Here is a 21,738-nt window from a genome sequence, read left to right as displayed (position 1 = left end):
GGAAACCTTTCTCTTTTAACATATCAGATCCCTTATTTTTCAACTACAATAGGATTTTGCCATTCTGTGGATTCACTAACTGGTACGATAAGGTTTTTACGCTGCTCCTTCTCATACTTTGAACCACACCTTGACTGTCCTGTAGATCCAGGTCTGCTTTCTTCTCTTCTTTTCTTCACAACACTAACACTTTCACTTTCTTTGGATATTTCACGTTGAGAAGCAGCACTATTTTCCATAGTCCTACAGATGTCTATAGCTTGTGCTAGATTTAAATCAGCACAATGTAATAATTTTTCTTGAATTCGTAGATCATGTGTACCCAAAACAATCCTGTCCAAAATTAAAGTATCCCTTTCTTTAAACTCACATGTTGATGCTAATTGTTTCAAGGCAGTTACAAATGATCGATACTTTCATTTTGTAATTGATCTCTTTTAAAGAATTTAAAATGTTCATAAATTAAACTCTTAAGAGGGCTGCAGTATGTATCAAACTTACACAAAACAACGTTGTACTTCTGATCATCTCCATCATTTTCATACTCGAAGGTATTGAATATCTTTAGCCCTTCATCTCCCATCTGATTTAGGAGAATAGCGATTTTTATGTGGTCTGGTATTTCACTTTTGCCGGAGGCTGTTAAAAATAACTGGAACTTTTGCTTTCAAAATTTCCACTCATGTGAAATATTATTTCCTTGGAAACTAAACGGTTCTAAGCCTTTACTAATATCTGTCATCTTGATTCGAGCACAGTATAGCTCCTTCACTTACGTATATTTTTTATAATAGGTTTTTTCACAATCAACGGCTTTTAACACAACGTAACCTATCGTCACTTTTCCGTTGCCACCATGTAATGTATGCCTCTTTAGGACTGTGGGACATAATATAACATAAAGCTACTTACGATAGGTTTTATTAAGCTTTATCAGGATATATAAATTAACATTATTATTCATGTTCACATGGAGTCCCTAACCTAAATGTGTTGTCAATCTCTGGTTGTCATGTCACAGCTGTCACTTGTGGTTCCGTTTACCAAGTGCAACGTTGCCAAGTATATGCGTACATGAGAACCATACATAACAATGCTCTCCAGAACTATATCTGTCTTTCTAGTCTTTTATGTATCATACTACGCACACCTGCAGCTGCTCTTTTGTCTTTTGATGGTAGGAAGGTATGATTATTTTCCATTTTTACTACTCCTTGTCCTTTTTTCTTTCTCTATGATATTGCTAGTATACTTAATTCCTCTCCGTCGAACTCCTCTAATAGTTAGCATTTATGCTAATTATGCTTACCATTTATGCTTACCATTTATGCTAATTATGTTCCAGACTCTAATTTTCCAAATGATATGCTTATTTTTTTCCTTGTTTGATATGTCTGTGTTTTATTCTTTTCATTATTCGATTTAGTTTATTCGTGACCGTTGTCATAGCCAGGGTTTTCTCAGTTTTTCCTTTGTCATATTCCTTGTTTTTTGCCACAAATTGTCTCCGTTTTTTCAACTTCTCTTCATTCTCCACTACTTCCCGTTTTTTTGTGTCCCAATATTTTTAAAAATGTCTTTGTTTTCTCATCTCCATTCCTCTCCATCTACATTCCTTACATTCCTTACATTTTTCAGTTATGTCTTTTCCCATTTTCTCTTTCTTTGGTTCTTAGATCATCGTTTATGAATACCGTGTCTCCCTTTAACTTTTTCAGCTGAGTATTTTTTGCATAATTCTATTTTTTCCACGTGTTCTGTTATTTATAGCAAACAAGTTTTCTACCCTAGTTTTATTGCAGTTTCTACATTTAGTCTTTCCTTTAGGTGTATAAGAATACACATATATTCATTATACACATATAATTGTATTGGTCATATATTCTTTTATTTTCTCTTCATCTGAACCAATCTTTAATCCAGTTACTACAATATCGTTTCTTTTCATTTCCTTTTCGAGTCTTTCAATCTATTTTCCACCTCATTTAGAGGTCGCTTTGTATTTTCTAATTCCTCTTTTATTTTCAGCTCTGAGTTTTTTAATTCTATTATCTCTTCTTTATGTTCTTTATTTTCTTTTCGCATTTCTCTTAGCTCTTTGTACATTTCTCTTGCTAAGCTTGCATCAACTAGGTCATCACTCTTACATTTGTCTGTTCTCTTTCGAATAGTCGAGGATCTTATTGTGTTCTTAAAAGAAGATATAGAATCCCTTTCTTTCCTTTTTTCATAATCTGACGTATTCCATTCGCGGGCTATTCCCATCTTTTGCAAGCAGCGGGACTGCGGAAGGAGTTATTTCCACCTCAACGGTTCAGAGAATCTTATCAATCCTGTCTTTTCAATAATTTCAATATATGCGTTTAAATTAATTATCTTTTAAATTTATTTTTGTTTAAATCTATTCTATTATATGAAACTTTCTGTAGACATAGGCAACGTTGCAATCAGGTTTGAAGCAGTTTCGGTGAGTTGTAAGGAAACGTTAGCTTCGATTTTTTGTGTACTAGCCACAATTTCTGGTTTTTATTAATGGAATTTACCAATTTTTATCATTTATTTCGTCTCTTCACTATTACTGTTATCCATCTTATACGATCCACTTATATATCACTTCTTCTTTCTTTAAACAATACAGGGTTGCCAAAAGGTTGTTGTTTTAATGTACACTAAAACACTACTACAAATAATGAGCTAAATTCCTGGAGTGAACAAAGGATCTCTTGGATCTTTGGCTGGTTGGCTGTAACCATTGCAAATCCGGTCCAGTCGCGAATGTTTTTCAGTCAGGATATTTGTCGTCTACCAGGACCCCCTTTTCCTTCGATTTTACCCTTCATAATAAGCTGCAATAACTCGTACTTCTCATTGTTATGTATCTGCCCCAAATATGATGTCTTTCTTCTTTTAATAGTGGTCAAACGTTGAGTGAAAAAGAATAGGTGTCTCTTCCCATTCTGCGCAACACCATTTCTTTCGTAATATGATCGGTCCATGGTATTTTCAAAATTCTTCTAAAAAGCCACATCTCAAAAGCTTCCAGCTTTCTCATTAAGTCAACATTAACGAGCCATGCTTCGGTACCATAAAGAAGAATAGAGTGGATATAACATTTTGCTATCCGATATCAGATTTGCAGATTTTAAATTCTTCTTCCAAACGTTCAGGTTCACATATTCGGCTAGCGCGAATCATTAAGGTTTTTATGACTCCTTTTTTTTTGTTTAGGGTGGCAATTCGAATTTAAATCATTTTACTTAAATTGTACATATGAAGTTTGATGTTGGTTCTACAGTTTTCCTTCTAATATAATATCTCTAACATGACATCAGACATATTTTGTGGTCTCTTCTCTAAAAAACAGTCTCCACAGTGTTAATTTTATCTGCCCTGACCATTTTATTTCTTCCTACCACTTAGCAACTTTTAGATATTGGAATCTTGGCAGCACTTTATGGGAAGTAAGTTTTGATTTTTCCCATGAAAGCGAACTCAATTTTGAAATTTAATATTAATCTGATCTCTCTAGGCTCGTGTGTGCTGGTCCTGTATGTTCTGAAACCTCTTGACGAGGATTAGTCGCCAATATTTTACCTTAGCGTTGACTGGTACAGCCATACTTTTTATTAATATGTAATAATTTTTATTAATATTTATGTGCTTTCTACATTTAATATTGTTTTGTCCCGGTTTATTTATGTCTAATATGACGTTGGCATAAGCCTAAGAGGATAAGGTTATCTACAATATTTTATGATGTATATAAATAATAAATAAAGAACTTTTAGTATCTCAGAAAAGGGGTTAAATAAATCCGAAGGCACAGATAACTTCACACATTTTTACTTATAAAGTTCTCGCGCAGGATTACTAGTGTAATTGTTTTGGGGGAGTTGTAATTATCGTATCAAAAATATGACTTTCCATATAACTTTCGAAAACATCGCAATATGTTAATTTTTTTATATAAACTCGACATTTTAGTTTTAGATGTATAAATCAAATACTGCAATATTTTTAGCAGTAAATTAAAACTTATATTTTTTTGTGTTTCAGACCAGTTAAAGTTGCTCACAACTTTAATTCCCAAACAGCCAACTTCCAGTGTCCCGAGTACATCTTCCAGTTTACATACCATGACATCAACATCAGGTATCGTGAGTACTGGCAAGCAAACTAAGCTACATTCCTCTGGTTCTTCAAGACAACACATACAGAGTACATCAATGCCTAGTACATCAATGCCAAGTACATCAATGCCGAGTACATCAAAGTCGAGTATAGGCGATACCTCTAAACATAAACAAAGTGCTAGTACCACATCGTCTAAAAATATAACCATGAGTCAGACTGTCACACAGATGTTTAAGGTATGTGTATTTACATTTTATTGATTTTATAAAGGTATGTGATTAAGTCCCAGAAGGAAAAATATATAAATAATAAAGAAATGATAAAAATAGCATCAGCCAAAAAAGGCAATCGGAAGTGTTCTAATCGAAGAAGTTGTGAGAGAAGGCTTTTTACAAGGAACGTTATAAAAGTACCTAGATATGACAGAAAGAGCATCCGCAGATGACATAGTTACATGAAATACATGAAGCAAAAATAAAAGTTATGTTAGTAGAAGATGAGCAAGACGTATTTTAATTTAAGAAGATCTTTTAGAATTTAAGAAGAAGATATACTTCTTCTTAAAATCTAAAATTTAAGAAGTATAGGATAAGTAAGAAATTATTAATACTTATTCGTAGAGATAGAAGAGAATGGGAAACAGAAAATAAAAATCAACACATGAATGGTCAATATATATTTAGGTGAAACATCAAGGCCATTAAATGTTAGAATAAGTGAACATCAATCTTATATTAAAAATAGAGAATTTGATAGATCTCAAATATGTAAACACGCATGGGATAATGAACATAGGGTTCAATGGAATGATTCAAATATAGTCCTAAAAGAAACGGATGATAAAAACAGAAAAATCAAAGAAGTGGCTCTAATTATGCTAAATGAGACCAATTGTGTCGCAAATTCCTCGGAAGAATGTAGTAGGATCTGGTTACCCATATTAAAAGAGGAAGTTATTAAAAGGAAAATACTAGTATTAGTAAGTCACTAACATATACAAGATACATCATTTATGTTTTTTAAATAACAAACATAAAAAATCAGAATTTGGTGTTTATTGAAAGTAAACTAAATGCACGACCAAATACTTACCATGTCGGGATAGTATTATGAGGTTTTTTCCTGGTTTTTCCCTCATAATTCACTAACAGGAGATTTTTACTGTTATTATGGCATGTGTTTGTCTTTTTAGAGACGAATTACGTGCTATGATTTTTTTCTGACGGATATTTTTAAGTTAAAGTTGATTTCATGTAATCGAATGAACTATCTTACAAGTAAAGTCGTTCCAGGAACGCAACTCAACAATATTGGCAATATCATTTTAAAGTCGTCTACTTTAAAATGTATAATGTATGTCCGAATTGTCAATATAAATGAGTCAGATAAAATTAAATTATTTGAAGAATTTTTCACCAAGTAACAAAAAAAAACAAAATTTGTTTAACTTACTAAATTTACTGTTTGTATTTTGAGAACGATTTCCGAAGTGGAAATTGAAACGTCAATAAACTTACTTTAATCTTTAATTGTGGCTTATGCCCATTTAAATAGTAATTACTTTAAAATGCCACAAGAAAATAGCTTCAGAACAATATTAAGAAATATTTATCTGATCAGTTTATAAAAAGACCTGATCCAGGTATTTATGACGTCGGTGAACTGTAAAACTGCAAAAATTGTAAAGGTGGGCTTTGGTGGAAAGCACCAAATTAACAAGAATATGAGGTTGACGGATGTAGTGGCCAATGTAACAAAAATGAAAGAGATGTGCTCACAACAAAATATTGTGAGACTTACTGCAGCTTGGCTAGCAGGCTATGCCAGAGGATGAACAATTAAATTAAGGAAGAATTCGGCCAATTTGCATGCCTCCAAAGGACAGTTACCTGGAAATGAATATGACAACTGATTTAATTAAGGATAAGTGAACAAAAGTAGTGAAATAAAAAACGAACTAAAAAGAAAATTGTGGGCGTCAGGAAAGTATTAAGGTTACTTCCCAAAGTATTATATTGCTGTAATGGTTGCTTTAATTAATTTGTGACAATAAGAGAAAGGAAATGATACTAATAAAACAGATATTATGTACAACTCAATTTAATATCTACTTTGTTATAGAAAATATACAATTTACAATTAATTTAACCTTTGTTACCCTTCACCTATTATGTACAGTTTGTAGAATCCCTGACTAAGAAAAGAAAACACTAACCCTGTCTACTAATATGTAAACATCATCATTGTGGCTTTACAACCCTGCGTGGGTCGTAGCCTCCTCAAGAATTTCTCTCCAGACGTCAGTATCCATCAGTTTCCTCCGCCAAGCACGTATTCTACACACTAATATGTATACCCTAATACTAAATTGAATGATAAGAAAAATACAAACTGTTTATTTAAAAAAAGGTAATTTACTCGCCTACTAGAAAGAGTGTTTCTGCACTTTCGATTAAAATATCTAAACAAGTTAAGTTGGCATTATCCTGACGGGATAAATGCGAAAGGTGTATCTATGTTAAAAAAAGAAAAAAAATTAACTGTCTGGTTATGTGTTCACAAATACCTGACAATTCGAGAGATTATGGGGGTATTACAGCATAAACAATATGTCGTTTATGTCGTAGTTTATATATTTTTTTATTTTTAGGAACCCGCAGTGAATAAATCTCAATCTCTGGAAGAAAAAGCAGCTAAGGACTTAATGAAAGACCGACCGAATATATCAATTACTCCTGTAGCTGTATCTGCGCTGCCTCCACCTCCAAGTATATCTCCAAGCTTTATGAGACCAACTTCAACAAGCCCTTCAAGTAATACTTATTTTGATTTTCTTGAACTAAATTTAATACGCATCGTATTTGTGATATTGGTGGACGACTCAAAAATCCAGCGTATTGTAGCTAATGTTACAATGTTTCCTCCATATTCCGTCCTATTTTGCGGACGGATATAATATATTTTTAATATTTTATTAAATAAAGATGATTCTGGTGGAAAAACGAATTAGAAATTTGTGAGTGGAAAACGAATAAATTTGTAAGTAAAAGTAAAAAACTATTTTGCATTGTTTATCGTAGATTTTATTTTGTCATTACTTACAGATAGCAAAAGTTAATTAAAAACTACTCTCTAAATGTCTCTACAGAGTTTAAAATAAACTATCACGAGCCAGTAAGTAGATATCGATGGATTTCTTATTATTATTGAAAAATTGTGATATTAGCCACACAGCAGGTCGTTATTTAAAACAAGTAGAAATATCTACCTTATTTTGATTTAAATTTATCATTGATATAATAAGTATATAAAATTATATTTGTTCATCATATATTTACAGACAGAACAAGAAACACATATTTTTGTTTGTATTACTCCCATTTTTACGTGTTAACGATTACTTATTGGGTAATGTATTTATTTTAAGGCACTAACTTATAAGAAATGGACGAATTTAAAAATGATGTAGAGGGTATCATGCTTTGTACATCTTGATCGCGTTTTATAAGTTGAATTTCTAACTAAAGTATTCGAGCATGTTTTTAGGTTTCAGAATAAGATTTAAAATATTCAAAAGAATAAGGTTTAGATATATATTCAGGGTCTGGTAGATAAACGGCCAATGTCTCGAGAACTAAAGGTAACTGAATGAAGAAGGGGTTTTGAAGAGTGAACAAGAGCGATGAAAATATTTTCATCTATTTGTTGCTTGCGGTTATACCGGAACTTGTTTATAACTTCGTTTTTTATGGAACACCCTGTATTTTTTTATTTTAGAAATATTCACGTTATTCTGAATATTTTTGTTAATACTTTCCTATACCTATTGTGAACCGTTTCTGTATTTATATAAAGTTCAATATCTTCTAATGTAATTTGAATAAAAGTTTAAATTCCTAAGGAACTTATTAAACACATACAGCTTTATGTTTTGCAGTGTAAAGTTGCCTTTCTCGTTATACAGGGTGCTGTCAAATTTATTTATCAAGTAGCCTATGGAATATTCTCACAAATGTCAGTTATTGTTAATGTTTAATAGTAACTTTGTTGCCTGCCGTTGCGTGACAATTATAATAATAATTTGTCTAATTTTCTTGACAAAATAAAAATGACTCATTTAGGATACACAAATGATGATTTTTTAAATTTAATTGTAATTTACGGTGAGTGTAACAGAATAGTATCAATAACTTACGGTGTTTTTGGTGAAAGATATCCTGAGAAGCCTCGACCAAATTATAAACCTGTAAAACGTTTGTTGAACAACTGTTCTCAGTTTCGTCAGTTTATAAGTAAAAGGAAGAACCCCAAAACACACGTCGTTAATAAAGACTTACAAATAGATATCCTTGGATATTTTGCAGCTAAGCCAAATTTATCCTTAGAGGAATGTGAGCATTTGTTACATGTATCGACTAGAACAATTCACAGAATTAAAAAAAAACATCATTGGGCCCCTTATGTGTATATCCTAGCTCAACATTTATATCCTGGAGATTATGTAAGACTTGTAGAATTTTGTGAATGGGTTTTAATGAAATGCCAAGAAGATCAAGATTTTACAAAAAAAAAATATTTGGTGTGATGAAACGAAGTTTACAAAAAATGTTCTGTTTAATCGCCATAACAGTCACTGCTGGAGTAGTAAATTTAAAGCCTCATTTGCGTTTAATGTTTTTTGTGCTGTGAAAAATAATAAGATATTCGCTCTCATGATTTTTGACGAAAATTTGAACTGAGAACGTTACTGCAACATTTTACGGCATTTAATTGTACCAGCAGTGCACGCTTTACATAGTAATGAGGCTAGCGAGGCTTAGTTTTAGCAAGATGAATCACCGGCTCATAATATTCGAGGAGTCAGCACATTGCTTGATAAAATATTTAGCGATAGATAGATAGCTGATATAGATCCGTTTCTCTGGCCACCAAGATTACCTCAATTGTCATCGTTAGATTACTATATTTGGGGATATGTTAAAAATAAGGTGTTTTCTGAACCTGTCACTACTAAAGAAGATATGATAAATAAAGTCCCAAATAAAATTTAACAAAATATAACACGTTGTTCTTGGTCTCTTGGTAGATTATGCTGAAACCTACAGACTTGATCAGGCCAACATTTATGTTTTTTAACACATTTTAAACCGTTCTTGAAATCATTCCCGCTCTTTCCGCCATTTGACTACTGGAACAATTTATTCATATCCAAATAGGAGAAAAATTTTATTCGTATACATACACCGAATCTTTGTTAAGGCTTGGGGACTATTACCTAAAAATGTTATGCAGTAAGTATATAATTTTAATATGTTTTAGTTCATATTTTTAGAATTATCACTACGTTAAAATGTCCATATTATAAGTTGGTACCTTGAATAAAATTATATCATTTTCATATCATTTTGCTTCATGAGGGATTCTTTTGAACTTGAATGTTTGGGAGGCGGTACTACGTGCATCTAAGATTTACATAAACTGCTGTATAGGGTGAATTAATATCAAAGTCTCAATGTTGTTCTGAAGCTATTTTCTTGTGGCATTTTAAAGCAATTACTATTTAAATGGGAATAAGCCACAATTAAAGGTTAAAGTAACTTTATTGACGTTTCAATTTCCACTTCGGAAATCGTTCTCAAAATACAAACATTAGTGTGTTTGTATTTTGAGAATTTTTGTATTGACAGTTGTCAATCTATCAAATAGACATTTAAATGCAACGGAGAGTTTAATACTGTCAAAGGTTCTAAACTTTGCTGTTTAGACACTAATTTTTGTATTTTGAGAACGATTTCCGAAGTGGAAATTAAAACGTCAATAAACTTACTTTAACCTTTAATTGTGGCTTATTCCCATTTAAATAGTAATTACATCAAAGTCTTAGTTTGATTGCAACATCAACCATATATTGTGCTATTCTGTACTAAATATTAGAAACTTAAACAAGATTTATCATTTAGCTGTTCACTGTACAAATTGGTTGACTAAACTTTTGGAATATCATAAAAGGTGTTAGTTTACTTGGTTGAATCATATTTTTTATATTTATAATAGATATCCCAAATAATTAAGATTACTATTGTAACCATTTTTAGCCATTTTATGTGTATTATATCGTGTGTGGTCATTATTTCATGGCAATTCTCACATTTTTTAATGGATTTTCTATTATTATCACACAATCGGAATTTTTGAACAAACTGATTGACACGTGGATATCAGTACAGTTAAAAATATTTCACAATTCAAAATAATCAAAGCAAATATATTTTCTATTATTTTGTTGTTTAACATTATTTGGTTAAATAATTTCATTATAGTGATATTTTTTCGGACTAAAAGCCGCTTGTTTGAAATTTATATGACTATCGACAGGCGATACGTCGATTTTAATATTGACTCACCCTGTATATGCACAAATGGGACAATAGGTTAGGTAGATACTTAAAACAGCAATTATTCAAAAAAATGATATGTACAGTTATGTATATGGCAAAAAAGGTAGAAAGGAAACATCACATCATTTTTTTATCTTATGCTTCAGAATCAATTTTGCCAAAAGTCGTTGTTCTACGTCCGTATCTCTTTACATGAAGTACTATGCATGTTTGTCCTTTCACAAGGTGACCCAAATATAAGAGCTTTCTTCTTTTTACATTCGATATAATTTTCTATTCTTTTTCTATCGAGTGTATCACTTCCATAATAATCACTCTATCGACACATCTTATTTTTATTGTCCGACGATAGACCACATTTCACAAATTTAAATATTTTTTATGTTGTTCTCTCTGAGAGTCCAGACCTCTACCTAATCGAGTACTAAATAGATCTTAAGATCGTTTTTTAGATGGATAGAAAAGAACCTTGTCTTAGGCCTCTTTTTGCCTCTTCTAGGTATGAAAGTAATCAGGTGTGTGGGTACTGATTATCCGTAAATAACGTAGGACGGGAGTCGGTGTTGAGACTGAGGGCGGGCGATGCTTTTCGTCGATCGACTTCTGGTTATTTCAGTGGGTAGCTTCGTCGTGGACTTTTTGGACGTGATTCATTGAGAATAATACTCATTCACATCCGGAAACAAACGATTTCTTTCAGAATTGATTGATTTTCTTTAGTAAATCGCGTGGAGGTTAGCTGTGACTAGGTCTTCACTTAGGATAGTTATCGTAGTGCAATGAGATTGGGAAACCACAGACAACCAATCTTCCCCTGTCCTTATATAATTTGATTCAGCTCTGAAGGAGTTACTCGAGGGTACTTACTTTCCAATTAAAGGTATTGGTTTGGATTGTTTAGATTTTGTTGAGGGACTGGCAACTGAGTGCCTTCTTCAAGCTGGGTGCTTAGAAAGTATACAGCGAGGATTAGAATCTTAAAAAGGTTATGTCAACCAAAAGAAGGCTATTGCCTACCAGATCAACGCCAAGTAAGTCAGTCAATAGTCAGTTTCGAAAAAGATAATCCAACTTCACAACTTGTTTGTTATACTTTTTGTCCAATTTTTTAAACACCATCTTTTTTTGAAAACGATTTCCTAAGTGGAAATCGAAACGTTAAACATTATTTGAAAATGTAACTTTCATTACAAATAATTGTGGCTTAATTCCATATAAACATAATGTTTAATTTTAGATTAGAATCTTGTTTATATAATTCTTTGATTTATAGAGTGGTTCTAGGTCGACGTTGGGATTGCGTGTTCTTATTTATTATAGGAGATCTCATTACAGAGACGGATGACGTCGTTCCTTTTATCACGGAAGACGTTGAAGAGGATCATGGACATGAAGTAAATAATCGACTTTATGTCTAAGGTGAATTCGTGGGCAGGATATTGTTTTGAAGTAGTGGCTGACGGGATATTTGTGGAAATATGCAAGACGTTTGAAACGGCAGTTAGGACAGGACGGTGCATTTGCCTTCTGACATTTTTATTATTTATGTTGAGACACTCGTGGCTCCAAAACTTGCGGCAATGGTTCGGATTGTCATCTGCTGAACTATTCAGATCTGCCGTAAACAAAGTCAGAGTGGCCATGTTGATTGCCAACGTTCGGAACGGACAAGGCACATGAAGAAGATGTTGTTGTTCGCAGTTGGGACAGATAGTGGTTTACAAAAATTGTTAATCGTAGGGGTATGTTTATATACTGGATGCAGAAGTTTTTTTTATTTTAATGAAAGAGATTTCGATACGCCTTGAATATTGAAGTTTATTCGAAACGCAGACGATAGTACTATATCCTCCACGTATTAAATGTCTCCTCTATGAATAGTATTTATTTGCTTATTCTCGAGAGGACTTCTTGACAAACACTTTCTTTATAAACATTAGTTAGCAATGGTGACAAAATCTCTCTCGTACATCTAAAATATTTTTATTTCGATTCCAACATACTTTCAGAATTATTAAAATATCTTTATTGTCTATGTTCTTACTTTCAAGAGTGTATCTCAACTCATCATGTAATACTCTGTCAATTTCGCTGTTTACAAGTTGTAGAGCATCTTCAGGCCCTCAAGAAACTAAAATTATATAAGAAAATAAAAGGTGGCCAGCAATATAAAATATCAATTAACATAAAAGTGGTATAAAAGCTAAAAATAGTATAAAATTGATACAAAAGTAGTTAACTGTATAACGTGAAGTGTGTTTCAAAAGAACCAGCTTCAGTCTGATGTTAACTGGTGTATACGTTGCATAGTTATGTTATATGTAATACAAAAAAATATAATGATACTTACATATCAGTACAAGGAATGATCTCAGTTTATCATTAGTTAGATAATGCGTTCAGGCTACTTGGACTCAGCCACTGTAAATAACCTCAGCTGTTTGTTGGAAGAGCTGAGTTTTGACAAATGTTGCCTATACGTTCGGTTATATGCAACTTATGTATATCTTTTCAAAACATTTCGGTGGACTTTGTTAAAAGGCATTAAAATAGGTATTAATTTTTTTGTTAAACTGGTTGTTTTCCCTTTGGGCAAACACTACATGAATACAAACACATATATCATTATCAAATATGATATTGATACAAGTGTAAAATTCAATACAATAAAAGAAAGGAGATTGCAATATCTCGGACATGTGATTAGAGGCGAAACATACAACATCTTGAGACTCATAATTCAAGGAAAAGTAGAGGGTAGAAGCGTAGGAAGAAGACGCGTTTCCTGGTTGAAGAACCTGAGGGAGTGGTTTGGTTGTAGCTCAAGGCAATTGTTCAGAGCAGCTGCCTCGAAGGTCAGAATAGCCATGATGATTGCCAACCTTCGTCGCGGAGATGGCACTTAAAGAAGAAGAAGTAAAATTCAAAAAACGTACATCAGATTACAGTTCTTAAAACATAATGTGTAAAAACGGTATGATGTATCATGCCCTGCGTTGCTATGCGTAAAATGACCAAGCCATAGCAGAAAATTACATAAAATGTTATTTACGGTTCTGTCATATCTTGAAGATCTGTGAGTTAATTCAAAATAACCTAATTTTTGGTTTTGTGTTTGTGTTGGAAAAAATGGATTTTCTAAATTTGTTATGACTTTTATAAGATTTGATGGACGGAATGGTATAATTAGGGCTATTGATTGCACACATATTGCAATTAAGCACCTGCTGATGATCCGATCAGACCTGGCCTACTTCAACAGAAAAGGATTTTAATTTTAAAAGAATTTTATATTTTTAAATTGTAATGTTTGCTTCCACACATGATTCAGAGATTTGGGAGTTAAATGTAGTGAATTGATTTTTGGGAAAACAATTTGTGACATTATCCATTACAACCATGGCTATTGACTTCTGTTTCAAATACTGGAGAAAATATCCCAGAAGGAAGATTCACCCATGCTCATACTGCCAACAGGAATGTGATTAAGATACCTTGCAGAATTTTGAAATCCAGCTTTCATTGTTTGCACAAGCACAGGGTTTCACATTACAGCCTTGTTAAAGCTGGGAACATTATATATTCCTGTTTTGCATTTCTTAATATGGTTATGAAAGAATAACTTCCTCCTTTAGATAATGAAGAAGTTGAAGAACTTCCTGAAGTTCCAATGGAAATAATTCCAAATGAGGTAAATCAAAACAATGGTTGAATGTTAGAAATGTAGACAATACGAAGAAATGTTATTACTGCAAACTTTGTGTTGTCAAATAAAAACTGTTTGTTAAATAAAAAAGTGTATAATCAGTTTATTTCATAATGGTAATATAATTTTATAATAAAAATTATTATAATGTATATATAATGTAAAATTATTATAATGTATAATCAACCGAGGCGTAAGACAAGGAGACACAATATCTCCCAAATTATTTACAGCTGCTCTAGAAAATATATTTGTCAATAGACTGGGAAAATAAGGGAATCCCTATTAATGGAAGATACTTGAAGCATCGTAGATACGGATATGATGTAGTACTAATGGCCGACACGTGGAATGCACTGAATACGATGATTGAGGAGCTACACACAGAATCCCTAAAAAAAGGACTGAAAATGAATTTCAGCAAAACTAAACTAATGTCAAACAAAGATGACAATGACTATGATAAACATCCAAGGGACAGAGACAAACTTCATCTTTTGTTTTGGAGTCAATGCTTTTACATGTGGTAAAATGCTTCATCTTTTGATGAAAACACACAACTAATTAATTTGTCTTTATCCATCCCTAGAATAATCACAATCACTGTGCGATGTGCGAAGATTAGAAAATACTAAGCTCAATTTACGTAGGCGAGGCGTTGGTACCCAGCGATGTGCGAAAGAAGGAGCGGTGCCTCGTTGTGGCCACGCGCATTTACGGCAATGCTTGTATTTCTTTGCTTCAGCGAGGCTTTGGTCAAGGCTAGGTGCGGTGCGATGTGCTGTGCGTCGTTGTGGCCGCCACTTTACAATCAAATGTATCTATAATCTGTGGTTCTCCAAGATAAATCTTTGAAATGAGTTGCAAAATCTTCCATTCATTGAACACCTAAAAATAAGGCATTTATTAAATTTGATAGTAACAGAAATTAGTTTTCTTACATGTCTCCATTGTTCCCCTGTTTTGTTAGCCTTCCTAGAATTTGTTTTGCCAGTAAGCACCATTTATTTTAATGAAGTCTAACATCACCCCCAATTATTTCCTGGTTGTTTTCTTTTTAATTGAAGCCATTATTTTATTTTATTATAATTATAAAAAAATAATAAATGTTTTCACAAATAAAATGCAATAACATAGGCGAAAACGGAGCGAAAGAGCGAAAACAGCCTGTAATTTTAGACAGCTTAAAAATTACATTTACATAAGATAAATTACATATCAAGGTAGGCAACCCGTTATAGGTAGATCTTACATTATAATCGATATGAATATTTTTAGATAAATGTGTTAAAAGAGTTTACAGAATGTAATTATTTCACATAAACGATACATCATAGCACTCATTATTTTATAGATATATGTGTTTGTGTTCGTGTATGTGTTTGTCCTAAGAGAAATCAACCAATTTAAAAAAAAAAAAAAATTAATACGCATACAACAAAACGCATAGGCCGCATTTGTCAAAACTCAGCTCTTCCAACAAACTCAGCTCACAGTTAACTCAGACTGAAATCTATCTAATCATATTGAAGCTGGTTCTTTTGAAACACACTTCACGTTATATAGCTAACTAGTTTTGTATCAATTATACTATTTTTAGACTTTTATACCACTTTTATGGTAATTGATTTTTTATATTTCTGACCACCTTTTATTTTTTATATAATTTTCTATTAACTAGTCCTGTATATTCTAAGTACCACTTTAAATGATTTTTGGCTGTATACACACTGGTTTACATACTATATACAGTACTTTGCGAATTAATGGGATCATAGGCTGTTATAATGAAAAAAACAGTTCGTTTAGAGAAAATTATTTTGACAAAACTATTAAGGTAAACTTATATCATTTAGTAGGAAATAAGTCCCTCTTTTGCTGCACTTACTGCTTTTACCTGACAGTTTTTTTCTGACAGTTCCTAGATATCCTTTCATCTCGAAACCAAACCTGAATGACCGCTTCTATTATTTTTATTTGTATAGTACAGTCGATTTTGAGCAGTCTAGCTTTGCAAATGGCTCATACATTTTCAATGAGGTTGAGGTCTGGGGAATTACAGGGTCAATCTAAAACATTAATCTTCTTATTTTTGAAAAATTCCATCATTTGCTTTGACTTGTGACGGAGCAGAGTTCTGTTGAAGAATTGCTCCTGCTTGGGGCTGACATTTTTGAAGTTCTGTGTCCAAAATGCTGTTCCAACATGGATTTGTATTTTTGGCTGTTCATTATGTCTTCGATTGGTACCAAAGATCCAACCCTAGATGTCCAACTCAATTTTGACTGGATGTTTTACGGTTTGATCAATATGAGATGGTGTCAGACTGTCATGGTTTTCATTAGACTTCCTGACGAATTTCTGAACTATAAAGTGAGTTTCATCTGTAAATAGAACTTTTCTCCAGTCATCTACAGTCCAATTAGAGTATTTTTTGGCCCACAATAGCCTTTATTTCTGTATTCGTTCAGTTAGAAACTGTTTTTCTGTGGACGTATTGCCCTTCTTCCATTTTCCAAAAGTTTCCGAACAGTCGGGTCATGAATCACTACACCTGATCCTGCCAGATCTTGTTGGAGCTCTTGGCTTGTTTTTTGGGCCCAATTTGCTTTTTCGAAGTAAAAATCTTTCATCTATTGGTGTTGTTTTTCTCTTTCTTCTGAATTTTCCTAACCTTTTCATATCCATTGATCCCGTTTCTCGTTTACGCTTCAAAATCTTGCTTACTACCCCCCGACTCACGTTCTTGCGATTTCTCTTTGTGACATACAAGTGTGTTCACTTAACGTGATCGTCTTTCCTAGGCGTAACATCCATGATGGAATTAAACGAAACAAACTCACTAATTACCGAAATCAACACATAGTGGGAAATGTCATAAAATACGCTCAAATAAAAGGCAGAGAAAAGTAAGGTTATGTTTTCAATGCTTGGTCAGTTGTAAATGTGTGGACAGTGTTGCCGATTGTGAATATTAAAAAATGTCACAATGGTTCCGTTAATTCGCACAATACTTCATCTATTTCAGCCTTTAGTTTCTTGATGATGCTGTCTAACTTGTAAACAGCGAAACCGGTCGCATAATCTTTGTCTTAATAAGTACCTACAACTTAACACGGATTGTGAGTATAAGACTCTTTCCCCTAACATTCATGAATATATATATATATATAATATTAAACATCATATAATATTATAAACATCATGTACATTCTTCGGTAACATTTTTCAATTTAAAGGGTTTTTACCCAAATATTTTGGTGGCTCAGGCATGTTAACCTGCATTTTAACCTGATGATGGAACAGTTGTTCCGAAAACGTTCGTGCTTGTAATGTTGCCCTTTTAAGGGTTTTTATAAAATAAAATATACCCACATACAAAGACTAACCTCTTTTATTCATGAATATGTACACTTACAACCTTTTCATCATTATTAATTTATGATTTGTGGGCTTAAGTAATTCGTTAGGAATTATATGGTCTCCCGGCATTGGAATTTAATGCCAGTTCAGTGACCCTTTTGGGATTTTTTTAGTCTTTATTCTTATGCAATCCTGTTTGATTTTTTCTTTGGATTCCAGTCATTTCCTTTATTTTCAAGTGCATTTTAAATATTTTTTCTCATAGTTTTCTCGTATTTCTTTGTTCTGCTTTATTTATCTGTCTTTTTCTAAAGGATTCTTCATTATTTGTTGTTCATAATTAGCCCTAATCTATATCGTATGCAATAGAGTTTAAATTGTTAAATCTTAGAGTTCTCATCTACCCAGCAACGTTTTATCAGTAAGGCATCAAATCTTATACAACGTAAAACATATCGATTATATTTGCATAATTTTGTTAAAACTATAAAGAGTTAATATAGATATTTTTAAACATATATTAACTGTAGGTGGTAAAACTCTTCAAGAGAAACTTGCAGAAAAGAAAAAAGAGCAACAGAGCAAACAAATGAAATCGAGCGGCGAGGAAGAGAAGCGTCAAACGGACGCCTTAATGAAAACATTAAACATTACTAGTCTGCCATCATCACTAACAGTATCGCCTGCTCAACCAATTCCTTCGCCTTCAATTATTAAACCACCGGATACATCGCAGGGTTAGTAATGATAATTTATAAATGACCAATTGTGTTTACTAAAAGTAGTTTAGAACTTAGATATTTAGGTAGCTTTTGGCTATAATGCTTTTCGCTGAGAGAATGTCAAGGTTTCGTTCCTACTTTTACATATTTTTGTTGCCACTCGTTGATTTTTTTGTTATTTTTTGCGCATTATAAAAATTTAACAAAAAATCTTATGGTGAAAGAGCTTGACATTCATCAGTTTTTTTCAATGCTATAATTTTAATTGTGCATTTGTAAACCATTTCTCACGACACGCTTTTGTGGTGTTTTACTAAAGGTAACAGTGCTTAAATTATTAAGACTTGCAGCTATCTTTGATATCATACACGTCATAAACTGGTGAGGGTATGTAAAGGATGTGCCAAAAATTACGTAAGCAATCATTTTGAAATAATTACGGTGAAGTTTCGTAGCTCATATTTTCAAGGACTCATTTTAGCGGTATTTGTTAGGTAAATCTTGGAATGAAATAGTGGCGGATGCAAGTCTGTCGTAACATAGTAACTCCATTTTTAAATGATCATTCCAAATACTCTGTTTTTGTCTTACTTTTTTCACTGTTTCCTACTAACACATCATCAGCATACATTAAGCACCACGAAAAGTTACCCTGCAGTTTAGCTGTAATTTGATCCAAAACTAATGAGAATAGATAAGAAGTACCGAGCCTTGGTGCAATCCTACTTTCACATGAAATTTATCAGTCTCAAGCCCATACAAATAGTTTTGTAGTAGGGGATAATTTTATGTATTTGGCCTTTTCCGGTCTTATGTACAGCTGCTCAATATATTGTTAAAATTAGGTATGAAAGGAAAAGTTGGAAATAGCTCTTTTAAATTATTTGGTATATTATAAGCCTTTCCCTGAAGTGTTTTCGACAGACAATTAAACAGTGATGTATGCTGTATCTGTTTAAAGTATGTTAATAAGGTCTCAATTAAACTACTGTATTGGCTGAACATATATTAATAATATTCATACATTACAACATGATCATGTCGCCCATTGTCGCCGTTGGGAAGTGGTGTTGACTTGACATTGACATATTTGACATAGTTACCAGGTTTACGTTAAGCCTATCTTACATTAATGTCAAACACCTTCCCCTTAAAGATTAAGGCGTACCCTAGGTTTAATTGTACGTCCGAATTTTGAAACATTACATTTCTTACTATCATTATTTTTTGAGCAGCTATAATGAGGACTTACAATATCAGTATTCCTATGTTCATTAAACAAATTTGTTAAATCATTATCCTGAATACATACATTATTTAAATCATTATTATCATTATCCTTATAACTATTTGGGTTTGTGTGTGGATACAACTCAGGTTCAAGATACATGTCTGCTACATCTGATTTTGTATGTGATGGTCTTATGTGTCTTGTGTTTCTTCTAACTATCCTATTATTGCATTCCTTTCTTATCCAGTACGATCTGGGTTCTTTAGCTTTTTCTACAATAACAGCTTTATACCATACTTTATCAACACTACGCTTAACAACTACATTATCCCCCCTTTTATAAGTTGTTGGTGAACGTTTACTATGTTTATCATACTGAACTTTTGTTTTTTGTTGTTGGTCCGATAACAGTTTATAAATCTCATTCTGAATTTTAGGTTGTAATTGTTCACTATTTACTGGTATTTCTGTTCTCAAAGATCTACTATTTAATATTTGTGATGGAGATGCACTTAATGAAATAATAGCAGTATTATTATATTCTAAAACTAACTCACGATAATCAGAGTTTTCTGTAAAACTTTTTTTTTAAATTTATTTACAAATTCCTACAGCCTTTTCAGCAAGGCCATTACTTTGGTGGTAATGAGGTGAACATGTCAGGACTGTAATTTGTTTATTATCGTAATATTTTTTACACTTAAATGATATAAATGGTAAATTATCTGCAATTAAAAATTGAGGATAGCCAAATCTGGAAAAAACATCTTGCATTGCATCTATTATGGCTTCAGATGTTTTATTATTTAATGATAGCATCTCTATCCAATGGGAAAAATAATCTATTAGAATTAAGTAAGATTTACCACCAAATTCCAAAATATCAGCCGCAATTTTATTAAACCTCAATTTTGGTATTGAATGTGCTAACATTGGCTCTCTATAATTATTTGGCATGAATTTTTCACAAATTCTACATTTTTTTATAAACTGGACAATATCATCCCTAAGGTTTGGCCAAAAAAATAAAGAGCTTGCTTTATTAATAGTTTTACTAGTTCCTATATGACCTTTATGTAACAGAGTAATCATTTCCTGTTTTAGAGATTTTGGTACAATTATTTTATTTTCAACAAAAACAATTCCTGCTTCAACATATATATCATTTTTAATACTGTAATATGGCTTTATATACTCTGGAATCTTGTTTTCTTTAGGCCAGCCTTTATAATAAAAATCAACAATTGTAGCCAAAACTTTATCTTTAGAGGTTTCTTCTCTGAACTGATATATTTTTTTATCTGTCATTGGTAAGTATAGTGAGACTGAATGAACCATATCAAACATCTCTCAATCACTTTACTTCTTTTTTGCTAAATTGAATTTTCTCTTTATTAAATCTAGCACCCACCTCTTTTGCTCTATTTATCACCTCTTTGACCGCTTGATCATGTTCATCTTGAGACGCCCCTGCTATGATCATATCATCATGACAAACTACAATGTTTTTAATATCACCAAAATGCTTTTCAACTGCCCCTTGAAAAAGGTCTTGAGAATTTGATAACCCAGAAGGTAAAACTAAAAACCTGTAAGTTCCATAGTGTGTAGAGAAACAACATTTCCGTCAAATGCCTTTAACACATATTCAGTAGGCCTGGTTTTAAATTGACAATTAAATTTTTTATAAACATTTAAAGGAATAACATTTACATCTGCCCCTGTGTCTAACTTAGCTTTCAATTTATAATTTTCAACCTCTATATACTCTTCCCAAGTGTCTATCAAATCAACATTACATACCATTTTCCTGCTGTTAACATTTCTTACAAAAAATTCATTAGAAGAGGTTGACTCGCAATCATCTTTTTCAGTACTTTTAATATTTTTGACCTTGCAGGCAATTGCATAATGGTTTTTTAGTCCACACTTGTTACACTTCTTGCCATAAGCTGGGCATTCCCTCGGACCATGCTTTTTTGCACACCTTCTGCATAAAAAAACTTCTTCTTCAGCTTCTTTCTCTTCATTCCAAGGTTTCTTCTTTATATCATATTTCTTTTTCTCTATCTTCTGTGTATGATTAATATTTCCTGTGTTATATTGAAACTGTAAATTTTGAGATCTACTTTGCTCACTTGTTCTGCAGAATTCTATAGCTTTATTTAAACTTAATTTGTCTAT

At 32.4% G+C, this 21,738-nt stretch overlaps 1 protein-coding gene across 3 annotated transcripts in view; it reads left to right on the top strand.

The window, feature by feature from the left end:
* Positions 1-21,738, top strand: part of LOC140450088 (uncharacterized) — a 134,152-nt gene that overhangs the window by 88,733 nt on the left and 23,681 nt on the right. For 2 of the 3 annotated variants that reach the window (XM_072543515.1, XM_072543533.1), the window contains exons 21-23: positions 4,057-4,370; positions 6,785-6,947; positions 18,132-18,338. In XM_072543515.1, coding sequence (XP_072399616.1) covers positions 4,057-4,370; positions 6,785-6,947; positions 18,132-18,338 — 684 coding nt within the window. The remainder of the gene's footprint in view (positions 1-4,056; positions 4,371-6,784; positions 6,948-18,131; positions 18,339-21,738) is intronic. The other variant, XM_072543524.1, reaches the window with a different exon arrangement.

This window comes from Diabrotica undecimpunctata, chromosome 1, assembly GCF_040954645.1.
Source record: "Diabrotica undecimpunctata isolate CICGRU chromosome 1, icDiaUnde3, whole genome shotgun sequence".
NCBI lineage: Eukaryota > Metazoa > Arthropoda > Insecta > Coleoptera > Chrysomelidae > Diabrotica > Diabrotica undecimpunctata.
The sequence above is the reverse complement of the archived record's forward strand: the minus strand, read 5'-3'. Positions and strand labels throughout refer to the sequence as shown.